Source organism: Pagrus major, chromosome 10 (assembly GCF_040436345.1).
Source record: "Pagrus major chromosome 10, Pma_NU_1.0".
Taxonomy (NCBI): Eukaryota; Metazoa; Chordata; class Actinopteri; order Spariformes; family Sparidae; genus Pagrus; species Pagrus major.
The window spans coordinates 4,731,726-4,747,492 of NC_133224.1; the positions used below are offsets into that span (position 1 = coordinate 4,731,726).

At 43.0% G+C, this 15,767-nt stretch overlaps 2 protein-coding genes across 2 annotated transcripts in view; both read left to right on the forward strand.

The window, feature by feature from the left end:
* Nucleotides 1-4,132, forward strand: part of nhsl2 (NHS-like 2) — a 156,860-nt gene extending 152,728 nt beyond the window's left edge. The window contains exons 7-10 of the mRNA XM_073474959.1: nt 12-1,188; nt 1,283-1,592; nt 2,416-2,533; nt 3,242-4,132. Of these exons, the coding sequence (XP_073331060.1) occupies nt 12-1,188; nt 1,283-1,592; nt 2,416-2,533; nt 3,242-3,581 (1,945 nt within the window). The 3' untranslated portion in view covers nt 3,582-4,132. The remainder of the gene's footprint in view (nt 1-11; nt 1,189-1,282; nt 1,593-2,415; nt 2,534-3,241) is intronic.
* Nucleotides 4,133-14,141: 10,009 nt separating this feature from the next.
* arhgap36 (Rho GTPase activating protein 36) overlaps nt 14,142-15,767 on the forward strand; it is a 60,925-nt gene continuing 59,299 nt past the window's right edge. The window contains exon 1 of the mRNA XM_073475505.1: nt 14,142-14,261. Within this exon, the coding sequence (XP_073331606.1) occupies nt 14,163-14,261 (99 nt within the window). The 5' untranslated portion in view covers nt 14,142-14,162. The remainder of the gene's footprint in view (nt 14,262-15,767) is intronic.

Below are 15,767 nucleotides of genomic sequence, written 5' to 3' on the forward strand. Positions count from 1 at the left end.
CTCCTCTCCAGGTCTCTCTCAGGCTCCAGCACAGCAACAGGTACCACAGTAATTGAATGTATGAAAGTCAGAGGCAGCTCGGAGTCCCTGCTTGATTCTCCCTCCACCTCCAGAGCCACCTCACCCTCACAGCTCTCCATGGAAACCGACATCAAAGCATCCTCCCCTTTCAAACCCCCAGGACTTATGTCCCCATCAAGTGGCTATTCCAGCCAGTCAGAGACTCCCACTCCAACGGTTCCACTAAGTCATATGGCAGGTCAAGGAACAGTAGGGACAATGGGGACAATAGGGACATTAGGGTGCAAGTTGCGCCCAAAGATCCCAGAAAGGAAATCATCACTGCCATCACCCAAGGACCCGACTGCAAGGTCTAGATTGTCCTTTGAGATGCCTGGGAATGCACATCTGGAGCTGTCATCAATCAAGCCAAAGCAAAAGGCCAGCAGACGGCATTCTGACACCTCGACAGCATCAAAACCAGGAAAAATCAGCCCAAGCTCTTCGCAGGCATTGCCTGTGGTTACCCAGAATGAGCTGAAGACGATTCGGCTTCGCTCTGTCTCTCGAGGCGACTTGGAGGACTGCCCTGATGGGGCGTCTGACACCATCGAGGAAGAGCAGCATGGCCGTGACCTAGGAGAGGACCCCAGCCCGCCACCCACCCTGCCAAAACCCAAACCACCTGTTGCTGTCAAGCCTCCGTTGCCCAAGCGGCCCCTTAACCTCCTCCTCAAGTCTCCTTCCCCATCCTCCACTTCCCCCCTAGCCCTTGACTCACCTCCTGGCTCACCTGTGGATCGACCTGTGCCCCTAGGCAACATCTACAAAGTCATGAAAAAACCCAAACCCAAAAAACCTCCGCCACAAACCCCAACAAGTCCTGGTGTTCTCCCAGATTATGCCATGGTTCCACAAACTGCCAATGATCATCCATTCCTCCCCCATCCCCAGTCCCTCTTTGATCTCCCTCCACTTCCAGACCCCCAGCCTCTCCTGGAGGACCCTGTGATGGAGCCTGAGTTTGATGCAGACCCAGAGATCCGTCTAGGTCCTGAGGATGGAGGCTCACTCCCCTCTCCCTGCAGCAACCAGGAGGCCCCGGAGCTCCAGGACAAGAGCAAGACACTCCCCTCGAGGATGACAATCTCCTGCCTGGCAGAGCTGTCGGACAAAAAGAAACCCAAGGTGAGGAAGACACCTCTCAGAAAATGCTTGATTTTAGGGGTATGCTGACTGTACTCATGTATCAGAATTGTGCTGATTTGATGCTTCTTTCCAGGTTCCGCCTCCAGTCCCCAAGAAGCCGAACGTCCTGCTTCTTCCCTCTTCGGTCCACTCCTCCACCAATGGCAGCACAGAACGCCAGACGCCACAGGCCGACAGTCCTGTGGGTCTTCGGTCTCCTGTAGGAGCTTTCTCACCGGAGGAGTTTCCCAGTACTCCTAATGTTCCCGATATGGCCGAGCATGATGAGAACCACTTGGGAACAGACGAGGAGAGCTCAAAAGAGTCGTCACTTCAGTCATCTCTGCAGGATTCTTCCCTCACAGAACTGGAAGGGAAGATGGCCAGCACTGGGATTGGGGCAGGTATGTTTAAGGAGAGGGTTTAAAATTTGTCATTAGAAATAAGTCTAATTTTTGGTCTGCTGTACTATATAGGCTCTTGCTCTGGCATCCATTGCACTGAAACTTTATTTGAAACTTTTAAGACTCTTACAAAGCTGATCAAACATTTAAAAGAAGAACCACACTGAACATCTATGTTTTGGAAAGAAAAATTCTTATCCTATACCCTGTTTATAAACTTTAAAAACTAGTTTTTGTGTGCTTACACGTTGATCTAAAAATAAAACTATTTCAAAAAAGAAAGCGCTTCTTTGAGTGTTAAGCTTTTTGACCACTCGAGCCCCTACGGAGTACTCTTAATGCAATAAACCCGACCATACATGCAGTATTTGCAAAACACATTGCAATAGCTGATAAATACTGTTTGATCTAAGTCTTGTTTTGAAAGAGATTTCAAACTCCTAACCGTACTCTTATCATTTTATATGCATGATCTTAATGGCAGCCTGCCAGAGCTGCTACATTTGATTAAGATGCTTCCCTGCTGCGATTGACACATAATCTCCTGATCCTGCCAGAGGAGATTTCGCAGGGTTTGAAGCCCAATTGCTCTAAAATTGGACCAAAGCAAAACACAGTTGTTCCCACTGTTTTTAACAGTGACGATGACATTTATCATTATTATCCAATTATTACCTGATTATGTGCATAACTGACTCAGATTTACTTTAATTGCAAGGGACATGCATATGTATTATCAATATTGGCTTTTACAAAACAACAGTTGAACTAAAAATGTGTAATATAAAAAAAAATATTTTACTGATTTCTCTGTCTTACTCAGATGACTCGGCAGCCAATGAGAAGATGGTACTCCACATCGCCGAGGAAACAGATGACGTCTTGTTGGCCAGCACACCTGCAACACACACCACGGAAGACCTGTTCACTATTATTCACAGGTTTGCCCACATGTACACACACACACATGCATTCAATCCACAATTCATACATATTGTACCGTACTATTGTATTTACAAACAATGCTGGGAAGGTTAAGCAGTACATCCCAGTCTTTTCTGTTTTGACAGTACACACTTATTCTCGCACCACAAATGGTCTTAGCTAACACCAAGCTTGCCTGCCTGCTTATTATAACCCAGAACATGTAACGAAAGACGCATTGTCTTGTTGAAAAGGTGTTAGGCGGTCGGAGCATAAGGTTCCCTAGCAACGGCGACATGTATAGTGGGTTACTGCACGACCAGCGACTCTTATTTTATCCTTTTTTCTCAGAATCTCTCTCTTTCACACACACACACACATGCAAAACCATGAGAAAGCTAGTCTCCAAGCAACAAGTGTTCATGATTCTACCTTGCATGATGCTCAAAATAGCTTGAAAGACGGAGAAGAAAAGGTGAGCAGGGGAAAGGGAAGGGCAGGAGTTAATGTTTTCATCTCTTACAAGAAAGGATGGAGTCCCTCATGTACTTACATAGATTTTTTTATTCTCTGAAAGGAGACGTGTCAATGTAAGTTTGACTTTTGTGGCTTGAAGAGAAAATTTATGAATCGAAAAAGCAGCAAAGGTTGTGGAATTTAAATGTGCTTCTCTATGTGTTAGTTCTCTACCTTTGCTTATTATCTTTTCTCTTCTCATCGCCCAGGTCCAAGCGAAAGGTTCTAGGTCGCAAGGAGCCGTCGGACTCCTTCGGCAGCCGTCAGAGCCTGGTGTCCCCGGTGAAGCACAGCACCAGCGGGAGCGACCTCCGAAATCTGACCTTGGGCAGCAGTCAGAGGTCGAGCTCCCGCAACGAGAACTTCATGGCCCTGCTTCAGAAGAAAGGCAGCAAGTCTTCCAGCGGAGGAGCCAGAGTCTCTGCTATGGAGCTTCTCAAAAGCACAAACCCTCTGGCACGGCGGGTCACAGAGTTTTCGTCCACCTCGTCAGCAGCCGGCGAGGGAGGAGACGCGGCACCCGGGAATGGAAAACCAAACGATCAATGAGTGGAAGTACCGTTAACGGATGTTTACCAAGTCCGTTTGCTGTTGACAAAGCTACCAACCAATTCTACAATGTGCCATCCACTGCAGATGGGGCCCAATGACTAACATGTCCAACCGGATCGCTCCAACTACTGATTGACCATTTGCACTGTCCAATCGAATTGGAGCACATTTTTGGACAGAATGGTCCCTCCCATGGTTGAAGCGCCATTGTTCCCAGTCATACCGGTCCCTGTAGGAAAGCGAGAAATCTGCGGAGCAAAGTTTGTTTAATTGTCATTCAAAGATGGAGGTTTTAAGGCTCGACGCTGAATTGTGTTTTCCTTGTTTGGGAAAACAAGGAAAACGTGTGTGGAGACTGGATGGAATCATGGATGGTGGTGTAGAAACTGGGAATATAAGGATATACAGTGGATATCTTCGCTCCTGGCACCTTCTGGATGAAGACAACAAAAGTCCCTGATGACGACAATGGTCATTTATATGAATCTGTAACCAATACTGATCCACTAGGGTACCACAGAGGATCAGTAATCAATCCATGAAATGAATCCCTGAAAAAATGGAATAACTTCCAACTGATTCAACCAAAACCCTCCAATCAGTAGCGCTACAGCACCGACACCTGTAGACCTACATGGATTGAGAGGTAAATCACTGATAGCGTGATGAGACACCTGAGAAGGCAAATGTGTCCAAGATCTCGGACTGTGTCTTCTCTCTATGGTGAACGCAGTACCATAGCAGCCATCAGCACGTACAGAACATCCCGATTGGAGAGGATGAAGCGCAGGATTTACAAAGAGAGAAACCACATGGGGGCTTTGTGCCACCAAAGATGAGGCGTGAGCACGTCACGGATGTTGCTGCTCACGCTACGAACGCGAACCTTCACAAAACATTCCACAGAAGCACCCAGCAAACGGACGACATTTTGGAACGCAAGCACTTTTCTTTTTCCTTGTTGGTCGTTTACATGGCGCAAATTTTGAGTTGCTATTTCTTTTTCTCATTAATCATATTTCTACAGCCTTTTATTTAGATTTTTTTTTTTTTCCATTTATTTTTCCTACACATGCTAGACGGCCATATACTGTACATGTCTAACTGGATTGTACTATACGAATCGTGTACAAAGATAAATGTTACGCATCTATCAATATCATTTGTGGACACAGAGACTAAAAATAGTGTACAGAGCAGCAAGCAGCTTGGACTACAAACTGCCCACACGATGGAGGGAAAACACACACTCAAACACACACACACACACACACACGCAAAGAGACTACGGAGTAATGCCATGGAAAACAAACAGAACAGACCTATCTACAAAAGTGTGTGTGTGTGTTCATATGAGTGTAGATGATGAAATCTCGCCTGTGGAGTTTTCTGTACGGAGAGTATGAAGCAGGCCTGGTTATTAAACAGGGTTTTTATTCATTGCGGTCTCTGGTGATGGGACCAAAGGACTGTTAAAGACTACAAACAGACCAGAGGGGACCTAACGGTGTGCATGCGTGTGAGTGTGTGTGTGTGTGTGTGCCTGCGCTTGTGTGTTCATATGTGTGTATAGAGGGGAAGTGCCAAGTTGGAGACAGCGTGAGAGGAAAGAAGAGTGCACGTACATGTGCCTGTTTTATGTTTTTGTGCACGTCCTCCCTACATGTGTGTGTGTGTGTGTGTGTGTGTGTGAATGTGTTTGTGTGTGTGTGCATCGTCACCCTGCACTCCCACCACCTGCATTTCTTGGGACAGGAGCAGAAGGGTAAGGGTTGGTCGTGAAGCAGCTCCCAGCCCACCAACACCCGACCACACGGGAACCCAAAGGGAATCTGGAATCGAGAGGACACTGGGAACTAGTGGATTACAAGGGCGAAACCTCGTGACAGCGCCACGGCTCCGGCCCGGAGAGTCGGGACCGCGGTGTCGCCGTGGCGTCACGGAGCCGAGTGGTTTTGTTTTGACCTCCTCCGTGCACGTTTTCACACTCCTGCTCTTCGTCTCCGAGGGGTTTGCTCCTCCTCCTCCTTTCCCGCTCGTTCCTCTCCTCCTCCTCCTCCTCCTCTCATCCCTGCTGGAGCGCACACTCCATCTGTCTCTCTGCATATAGCATCTTCTCTCTCCTGGCACATACAGTAGCACACTCTCTCCCTCCCCTCTTTCTTCCCTCAACACTACAACCTCTCTTGGTTTTTCACACATACTGTAGCATCTCTATCCCTTTCCCTCGTTTCTTACTCTCAGACCCTCCCCCATTGTACGTTAACCTTCCCATCTCTTTTCTCTCTCTCTCTTCCTCCTCTCCACCCCTCTGCATTCAGTCTATGCATCTGAGCTTGGCAGACGACACGACACCGGATGAATGTCAATGAATGACTGTTAAGAAAATAGATGCTGTGCTTAGTTTGAGAGTGCAACAAAACATCTTTCTATCAGCGCTTATCTTCTGCCTTCTCTAGCTCTCGTTCTCTGAGTTTTTATACTTTTTCTTTATCTTCCTTTCGAGGATCCATGTGACATGGAATTAACATGGAGGAATGAAGGAACGGATCTGTGCACAAACACGGAAACAGGCAGGGTTTGATTGTGTTTTGGCATTAAAGGACCTAGCCTTTTGGACTGTGAACGAAACACCCCGGTGGTCTTTGACCCCCTGACCGACCCTCAGTTCTTGATCACTGCGTGGATGGTCTGAGAATGCTGGATTAGCAGCGGTTCAGCTCTAACACCTGACTTTTCCCCCTGCATGGACAGACCTTGTGGCGGGAGGAGGGAACCTTTCATCTCTTGACTCCCAGTCGGCAAACTATCCCTCGGTGCTATTGAGTCAGAGCTCCCCCTGGTGGACGGAAAAGGAGGAACCACACATAACAACAAGGAGAGTAAAAAATAAAAAAACTCCTCCACACACATCTCTCTTCCCTACAGTCCTTCAGGTATTCCATCATCCTGAAAAAGAAAAGATTTTAAAAATGCATAAATTATCACCATTTATGATGACTAGTCAAGTGACGCTTGTTTTAAATATTTAGTGAATGAAAAAAGATAAACCTATAAAACTCTGTGTTTGTTTGCCTTGTATACTGAATTATGGGTGTGTTGCTGCAGCGCCCACTGTGTTTTATTTTATTTTATTTCATTTTATATATTTTTTTTATTTCAGCTGCCTTGGTGGTACACACGCAAACACAACCTTTGCAAAATCTGACCAAAACAAGAGTACAGGTGTTAAAGGGAGCATTTATTGATAAAAGTTGGGAAATCTGGTGTTACCGATGATGCGTGCCTCAAGTGACTCAGATATATCCAGTGTTTAACAAACAAGTATTTGCCCAAATCTGCATTCATACTGTATACATGTATGCAGAGTATAGCAGTCAGTGATACTTTTCCCTTGTAGAGCAATATCCCTCAAATTATCTGATATCAGATAAGTGACAGTGGAAGGGACGCCTAAGATCAAAAAACTACAAAAAAATTGTATGAACTAAACTCACAGATTTTACTATGGGAACAGAGAAGAGATAAGGGTACAGTGTTAGGAGAGGGAGCGTGTGTTGTTTCAGCACAGTAATTGCAGGAATAGTTTCTTATTAAAAAGTAATATGTGGTGTGTGGACAAGTGCATCTAAGAGACCAGATGCAAGAATAAAATGTTGGCATTTTGCATTTCTGCAAATCACTGATAAATTCAAATGTGTATGTGTTATAACTTCCATATTGACATTTCTACAGGAAAACTACTTTGTAAGGTTTAGGCCAGATAACTACTTGGTTAGGGCCAGAAAACGTTGTTGTTTGTATGTTACTTCAGTTATAATTACAGTAATGTCACGTTACTGTGTTAGTAGTTGAAAATAACTCACTCTGGACTTTTATTTACACACTGAACATGAACAGCGGTCTCCTGAATTAAACTCCTGTGCTTGGCCAGATGGTCACCAAGCCAGAGACCACTGTTCAAGGCTTTGTTCCAACGTTTGTTTGTGTGAAACCACTACATATTTCTAATGAGACGTCAAAGCGTGTTCCAGCCATCTTTGTGGCTACAAAACAAGTATTTTAAGCTAAAACATGATATTTTCCGAACACTGACCAGGTGTTTTTTATTCATGTAGCCCCAAACCACAATCACATTGCTCAGTGGGCTTTACAATCTGTACAGCGAACAACATCCTCTGTCCTTAGACCCTCGATTGAGGAAGAACGCTTCACAGCACAGAATTGAAAATTGAATCCAAAGAAACATATCGGTGGTTTGCAGAAATGTACATTGCCGACATTTATTCTGGCGATAGGGTTGCCTAAAAACTGGCGTATAAAAGGCGAGACTGTCAGGAAGAATGTGTCACTTCCAGCATGTGTTCGGGGATCAACAAACCACATTGTTGTTTGACTTGTTCCTTGAGTAAACAGATGGCACATTTGCTTCGGCAGTCTGCGATGGGTAGAGGTAGAGGTACAAAGAAACATATGGGTATACTGGTAAAGAGGGTGCTATCCCTTTTTTGGGGGATATAACCATTTAATAAAGAGAAGAACATTTAATATTTTGCAGCTTTTACACATATTTCTCCGAGGCAGAGCTGCACCCGAGGCAGGAATAATCTCATTGGTTGGGTTAATCATCAATGGGCGGCGCTAGAGAACCTGTTGGGACATTACTGCCAACTTGGTGCCATATTTTTGCTACTTTTTACTTCTACTAACAACAATCTTTGTGGCCCTTGGTGTATTCGGATGATCCTTCTCCCAGCGTGAGAAGCTAGTCGAGAATATTACAGCCTGAAAAGCAGCTCTGCCTCCAGGAAACGTCTGTAAAGCTAAATTACCAATCTCTAGAATAATGTTGACAACATATTATATTGAAAATGACATTTCTATAAAGTGTGAAAAGAGAGCTGACACTCAGAAATATATTGAATATTTAATCCATTATCCCTTCTTTCTGAGGACAAATCGGGGAGAGAGGAAGGAGGGGAAAATGATGGCGTGGAGCAAAGGTTTGATTGTGCTGAATGTGGGGATTACCACCACATACTCCATCATCTTTTCCTTCACCTCCTCCCTCCTCAGTCGTCGTGTGACTCAGAGGAGTAATCACGTTAAAAGCTTTTCCCTCTCTCTCACTCTCTCGTTTTCTTGCCTGCAAAGTGATAAAAGGTACGGGGAAAGAACAGAAGAAGGTACAGAGCTCTGGTAATTAATTTGGTTTTTTTGTTACAGTCGGTCTCTGCAGATGCAGCCGAACAGCAGCCTGTTGCTAAGAGACGTACAGTAAATAAAAGCCGTGTGAAAAAAGTTACGTTGGAGTTCAGACGAGGATCATTTTCTCTAACAGGTCGTTCATCTGTGAAAGCTAAACAAGAGGGGGGTGTATAACCTGTTCAGGGATTTTTTAAGTATAATGAATAGAGCTGTTGGAGGCCAGACCAGCATGAACAAATCAAACATCCCTTCAGACTTTAGACTGTTAGATATAATCGAACACAAGTTGTCTCAGTACACTGAGCTACTACATAAGTCTAGACTGTTACTTCACCAGTTTGTGAAGCAATCTACCACAAATTGCACAAAAAATTGAAATAAAAGTAGCAAAAACCATCGGAGCAGATGTCTGACTGGAGTACTGCACAAGCTTCTCAACACAATGGGACAATCACCTGCATGAGTTGTGAATCAGTTTGCCAGGTGACCGAGTATAAAGAGTGACACCTCTGCAGAATTGAAGGGTGGGTAGACGAGTCGAACACAAGACTTTCTCTCAGGAGAAAACGTACGTAGCGTATTTATCTTACGTAAGTAACGTTTCACGATTTCAATTCTAAAGCGAAAATTAATTGTAATGACGTTCAGTTTCAATTATAGAAATCAAAAGAAGGATTGGTGATTCTTCGAAGAGAAACAAAAACAGCACTCGCAGTGAGTGTGCGGTGCAACAAATGTAAATGACTTGTTAGGACATAAAACCAATAATCTGTTGATCTTTACGAATCAACACTTGATTGACATGGACGCAGAAACATGTTTAAGTTTTTGAAAATGTTATCAAACTGCCAAAGTCAAATTAACGTACTTATTTTAATTAATATTATGATTCTTTCTTCAACCTAACCGAAAACAATTTCGTGCCTAAACCTAACTAAATTGACACCATTGCACACTGTCATTGATACTCTCCAGTGGTCATATTTGTAGTTTTGGGAGTCGTTGGTTAATGACCTGTTCTTGTTTTTAGGTAGTGGACGAGTGTCACCGACTTGCGACGATCACTAATCACACTCAAACTCAAACAACTTTGGGTAAACTGCACCTTTTTCGGTCAGCGTGTGGTCTGTGATCACAAGTTTGAGCTCTTTTAATCAACAAAGTTTTAATTCTGCTTCTACGAGAGAGTGAAAGAGGGTGAAAAGATGAGCAGAAAAGAGGGGTGATGGTTGCAGATTTGGGCCGAAGAGTACATTTGTGTCAGGAGTGCCAGAGAGGAGGCGGTGTTTACAGTGATTGGACATTTCAGGGGTACACCAACAAAAAACACTGATGTCCATCTCTGTAAACTCCACCCTTTTGTCACTTCAAGCAACGTAAAACAAACATCCCCCAAACTCAATTGTAACCCCGGTTCAGGGGCTGTACAGGCAGCTTATAAAGACACAGAGATGATCATTAGAGAGACATAGAGAGAGAGACAGACAGAGTTATTTGGAATTATTCTATTTTTGTTATGCCCCCAATTGAAGAAGACATATTTAAAGGAATATTCCGTGTATGTAATGAATAACCTCTGTTCCCCATCCAGCGGTGTGATCTGTAGCTGCGAGGTGGCGTCACACACAAACGCTTCCCTCCGCAGCTCTGCGATGCCAATGTGATGAAATTATTATATCATTATAAATAAATTATTTTTCTTGCTTAAAAAAAAAAAATGTTTGTCTGTGTTCTCTCTGTTGTTTGTGCTTCGTGCCCCACTTGTCAGCGAGGTCACCGTCTGAATCCATATTAATGGGGTTTTTTTCCCCGGAGAGGCAACAACTCTTCTGTTAATTGGGTGTTTCTGTCGACACGGTGGAGCAGGAGACGCCGACTAAAACACTCTTGATCCAAAGTTTAATCAATGTGTACTTATTAAGGCTGTTTCGTCTCTGATTCCAGAACAACAGACCAGCCTTCAAGTTTTCTTCTTATTAAATTAAAAGCCTTGAACATCCTTTTGGACAAATTCCTCCTAAGCTGACCTGTCTTGGATAACTTCTACAAAAGTCGGTTTTTAAATTATTTTTCTAGACCCGAGGAAAGTTTTGCAAATATAAAATGATAGATCATAAATTCACAATAAAAAGAGCGACCTTATTCACAGTCCTGGTAACAGTTCATCCAAGGGAAAATGCTTTTTGGTAAAATACCGTAAAGAGAAGTGAGCTGCGAGAGGAGAAAATTGCAAGCAGCCCTGTTGAAACTGAGGTTATCAACAGTGAACCGAGCACAAGTACTGGATACTTAATTCTGCATTAAAATGTCTAAAAGCAACCAGACCTTTGTTATATATTTTGTTGAGTTCTGTACTTAAATTATCCCAAATGTTTCCAGCGATGTTCAAACCCAGAAATCCACAAATTTACTTCTGCCTCTTCTGGGATAGGAAAGTTGAAGAGAGAGTCTGAATAGACCTTTAAAAATACGCCTAAACATGGAGGTCACATACGCGGATCACTGCTGCAGTCAGGTTGATAAACAGGAGTGAAGATAAATCCACTTTTTAATCCTAAAAGTTTAAAAACTAATCTCTGAGCTCTCCTCCCGTTGGTAATCCAGAAACTCTAGCCGGTGCCGTGCAGCAGAGGCCTCCACACTCCGCAAACATCTTCTGTTTTGTTTTGATAGAGAGCCCCCTAGTGGCAAAAGTTACGTATTGTACGTTTAAGCAGCGCCGCTGGACCGTTCACAACATTAGCAAATGCCGCAAAACGGCGAGGAGGTACGACTCAACATCAGTCATAATGGTGGAACTTGAAGAACCTAATATTTTCTGAGGTGGTACGAATCATTCTGACATCTATAAACGACTCATCCATCGTTAATTTGGGATCTCTGGGCTTGGAAAACTGCTATGGAAACTTGGACGAGCTGTATGGAGCCGTATAACTTAGTTTTAAAACAACTACTTCAGTTGTTTAGGAGAAAGTTGCAAAGCTTTTTTGATGTGAAGCTCCAGAAATGTTTCACCTGACTTTCCATCAGCATGAGGCCGAGGAGATAATGACTTTGGTGAACTGTTCCTTTAAGTTGTATCCGTGTTCCCGTGCTGTCGTAGCTGCGGGGAGGATGCTTGTTTTCATAATCAGCTACACACACTTCAGTGTTCACTGCAGAAACAAACTCACCTAATTACCTGTGTGCGTGTGTGTGTGTGTGTGTGTGTGTGTGTGTGTGTGCGTGTGTGTGTGTGTGTGTGTGGATTCAGGTGGGCTCTATCACGTCTGCTTCTGCAAAGTGTTTCATGTTCCAGCTCCATAATGACATCCTCTCAGTTAATTGCTTCCTTCCTACTTACAGCAGACTCACACATGAACACAGTGTTTCACCCTCTGTTGTCTTCTTTGTGCACTCGGGAGCCCCCAAGTGGATATTTAGAGTCAGTGCAGCCTGAAGTGAGAAGCCAAAAATGACACAAATGACACATAGAGTCACTGAAATCATAGTTATAACAAACTCATCACAACTCATCGACTAACTTCCTGTTCAAGTGTCCACTGACAAACTAAATTCCTGTTTGATAAATGCAAAAGGTTCCACCTGGAACTTTAATATTATCACTGCACTTCCGTCAGTGCAGTGATACGGTTGGTGGGTGTAGTTCGGTAGAAAGAAAATAGTTCCCGCATGAACCTGCTCACAGTAAGCTCTGTGGGTTGATCTTGAGTAATCGGATCATGATTTCTGGAAAGAGACATTGCTTTGAGCACCACAAGATCTTTATAGACTGATTATTTTTACTTTGTTTATATGTGGCGGACCCTGCCACTTGTCTAGCTTCAAACCTTATTTTCCTCTGAGAACAGCTTGTTTATTCACTTCACTAAATAAATACTTCTGAGTTTGTATTATTATCTCATAGTGCCCCTTTAAAGACACAATTCAGACACAAGGCAACTCAAAGTGCTTTACAGTTGACATTAAAAGCGAGTAGGAAGACATTAAGAAAAAAACAAAAGTTAAAAATAGAAAAATATGATAAAATAGAATAAGTTAAATAAAGACAAGACAATAAAAGTCAGAGTGCAGCTCAAGATATTAATCACACTGCTTCACTGAAGGGCAGCGGCAAACAGAAAGGTCTTCAGCCGTGATTTAAAAGAGTTTGATCCAGATGTGACGCATAATAATAATAATATAATATGTTCTTTTAATTAGAAAAATGTTTTTTTGATTTTGCATTTTCTCTGTAAACCAGATTTACTGGATGAAATTAAATAGAAACACACATCAGCTGATCCATCACGCTGATGAGAACATTGTGTTTTACTGCCTGTGTTGACGTCTAATACACATAATGTGGTGTAAAGTGATTTAAAGCTGTTTACGTATAGATATTAGTGAAGGTCGTGAACTGTGAGCACTTTAAAGGTGCTCAGCATGTGTGTGTGTGTGTGTGTGTGTGTGTGTGTGTGTGTGTGAGCTGGTTCAGCAGAGTGATTACTGTAACAGCCACATAATAAAATGCCTGAGTTTAATTACATCACTCTCTACACCGCCTGACACACACATACATACACACTCACAACACACACACACACACATACTCACACGCACACACACACACACACACACACACACACACACACACAGAGAGGGGGAAGGCTCTCTCATCAGGGCCAAACTACCAAGCTCCACTCTTCCTGTTTCTGACAGCAGAGAGCACGCCATGTTATCTATGACACACACACACACACACACACACACACACACACACACACACACACACACAGTGGTGGCCGAGGCTGGAACAGGAAGCACCGACAATCTGCCATCAACATAAGAGAGACACACAAAGAGCGAGATGAGAAATTAACTTCTGCTGCCGCTTAAAGAGCTTCTCCAATTAAAAAGATGTTGCACTAATTAAGACATTTAGAAAACAAAAGAGAAGAAGAAGAAGAAGAAATAGACACCAGAGAAGAAGAAGAGGCAGGAATAAAAAACCTGTTTTGTAGAGCCAAGGACGGGGGAAAGAAAGAAAAAACAGAAACAGGAGATTAAATTGCACTGGAAGGGGAAAAAAGAGAGGAAGTGGAACCAAAACAGAAAAAAAAGGGAGGGATGAGGGCCTGAAGTCATGTGGGGAGGAGGAAGAGGAGGGGAGGAGGGTGAGGAGGGTGAGGAGGGAGGAGTAACGTCAAGTGCAGGAGAGACGAGTGACGGCAGCAACATTAGAAAAGAGACGAGGCAGCAGAAGGAGGAGAAAAGTGAAGATTTCACTGAGACTTTTTAATCAAACATCCTGATTATCTGGAGTACCTGAGAGGACGAGAACACACACACACACACACACACACACACTGACACACACACTCCTCACTGATGCTCCTGCCGGATGGACCGACGGCGCTCACGTCCACGTCGTCTCCTCCACCTCCAGCAGACCGACCCGAGCGAGCAGACATGCAGTTCTACTATGTGGTGGGTAACACATGGGCCTGAGTGTGTGTGTGTGTGTGTGTGTTTATGTCTTCGCATGTGCACATGTGTGTGTGTTTGTTTACTGTTTCTTGTTGCCGTGCAACCCCTAACTTCTCATTTCTCGTATTTTATGTGGAATTTGCTGACAAGCTGTGAAAACATGCTGTGAAATGAAAAAATTGGTAACAGAGGAATATCAGAGGTTTTCTGCTAAAACTGGTTGATTTTTATGATTTTTTATGGCTTTTGTGACAGTTTCTGGCAGAGAGAAGCGAAAACTGTGGATTTCACCTTTTCTAAACTAACTTCAGTGATGAAAAGATGCTTTGAAATGAAGGAACTATGAAAGAATATATAAAAATGGTTGATTTTTGTTAAGAAAATAGGCTTTTAGTAAAAGTTTCTGAGTCAGAAACTGTTGATTTCACCTTTCCAAAACTAACTTCTATCTAATATCTGCTGTTTTTGAGTTTTTGGCAGAGTGAGTAAAAAAAACTGTGGATTTTGCTTATTTAAACTTCACTTCAGTAATGAAAAGACGCTTTGAAATGAAAAATATAGCAGAATATGACTTATTTTTGCCTACTCTGGTTGATTTTTTGAAAGAAAATGTGGCTTTTAGTGAAAGTTTCTTGCAGACTGAGTCTGAAATGTGGGTTTCAGACTCAGTCTCAAAGTGGGTTTTACAAAGAAGAGATTCCTTCTTTGTAAAACCCACTTTGTGATGAAAAGATGCTTTGAAATGAAGGAAATGTAAAAGAATATCAGCTTTTCTTGCTAAAACTGGTTGATTTTTATGATGAAAATATTGTTTTTAGGAAAATATTCTGACGGATTGAGAGGAAAACTGCATTTCACCTTTTTAAAACCTGCTTCACGATGAAAAGATGCTGTGAAATGCAGAAAATATCAGGGGTTTTTTGCTAAAACTAGTGGTGTTAAGATGAAAAGGTGGCTTTTAGTGACCGTTTCTGACAGATTGAGGTAAAAATTGTGGATTTCACCTTTTTAAAACCCGCTTCATGATGAGAACTTGCTGTGAAATGCAGAAAATATGAAAGAATATCGGTTGTATCTGCTAAAACTGGTTGATTTTGTCAAGAAATTGTAGCTTTGGGTGAAAGATTTGACAGATTGAGGTGAAAACTGTGGATTTAACCCACTTCAGTCGTGAGTGGATTCATATTCAAACCTCCAAAGAGCAGCATGATGGTGGTAATATAAAGGTCTCTTATTCAGCATGTTAATCAGTCACATGCGACAGTCTGCAGCTCTTTGATCCTCCACGTTTTTACAGCACCGTCATTAAACTCAGCTGAACTTATTCCCCAGCAATCATAAATTATTCCATGAATAATTCTCCCAACCGTGCACCGCTACACCCGACATAACTCCTCCAAAATTAAAAAGTCAAATCACTTCTTTCTTGGCCCGCGAATATGGTAAATGTCCTCGATCGGAATTTTTTTCACAGTCGTGGCCCCGAAACACCAAGAAAGATCCAAC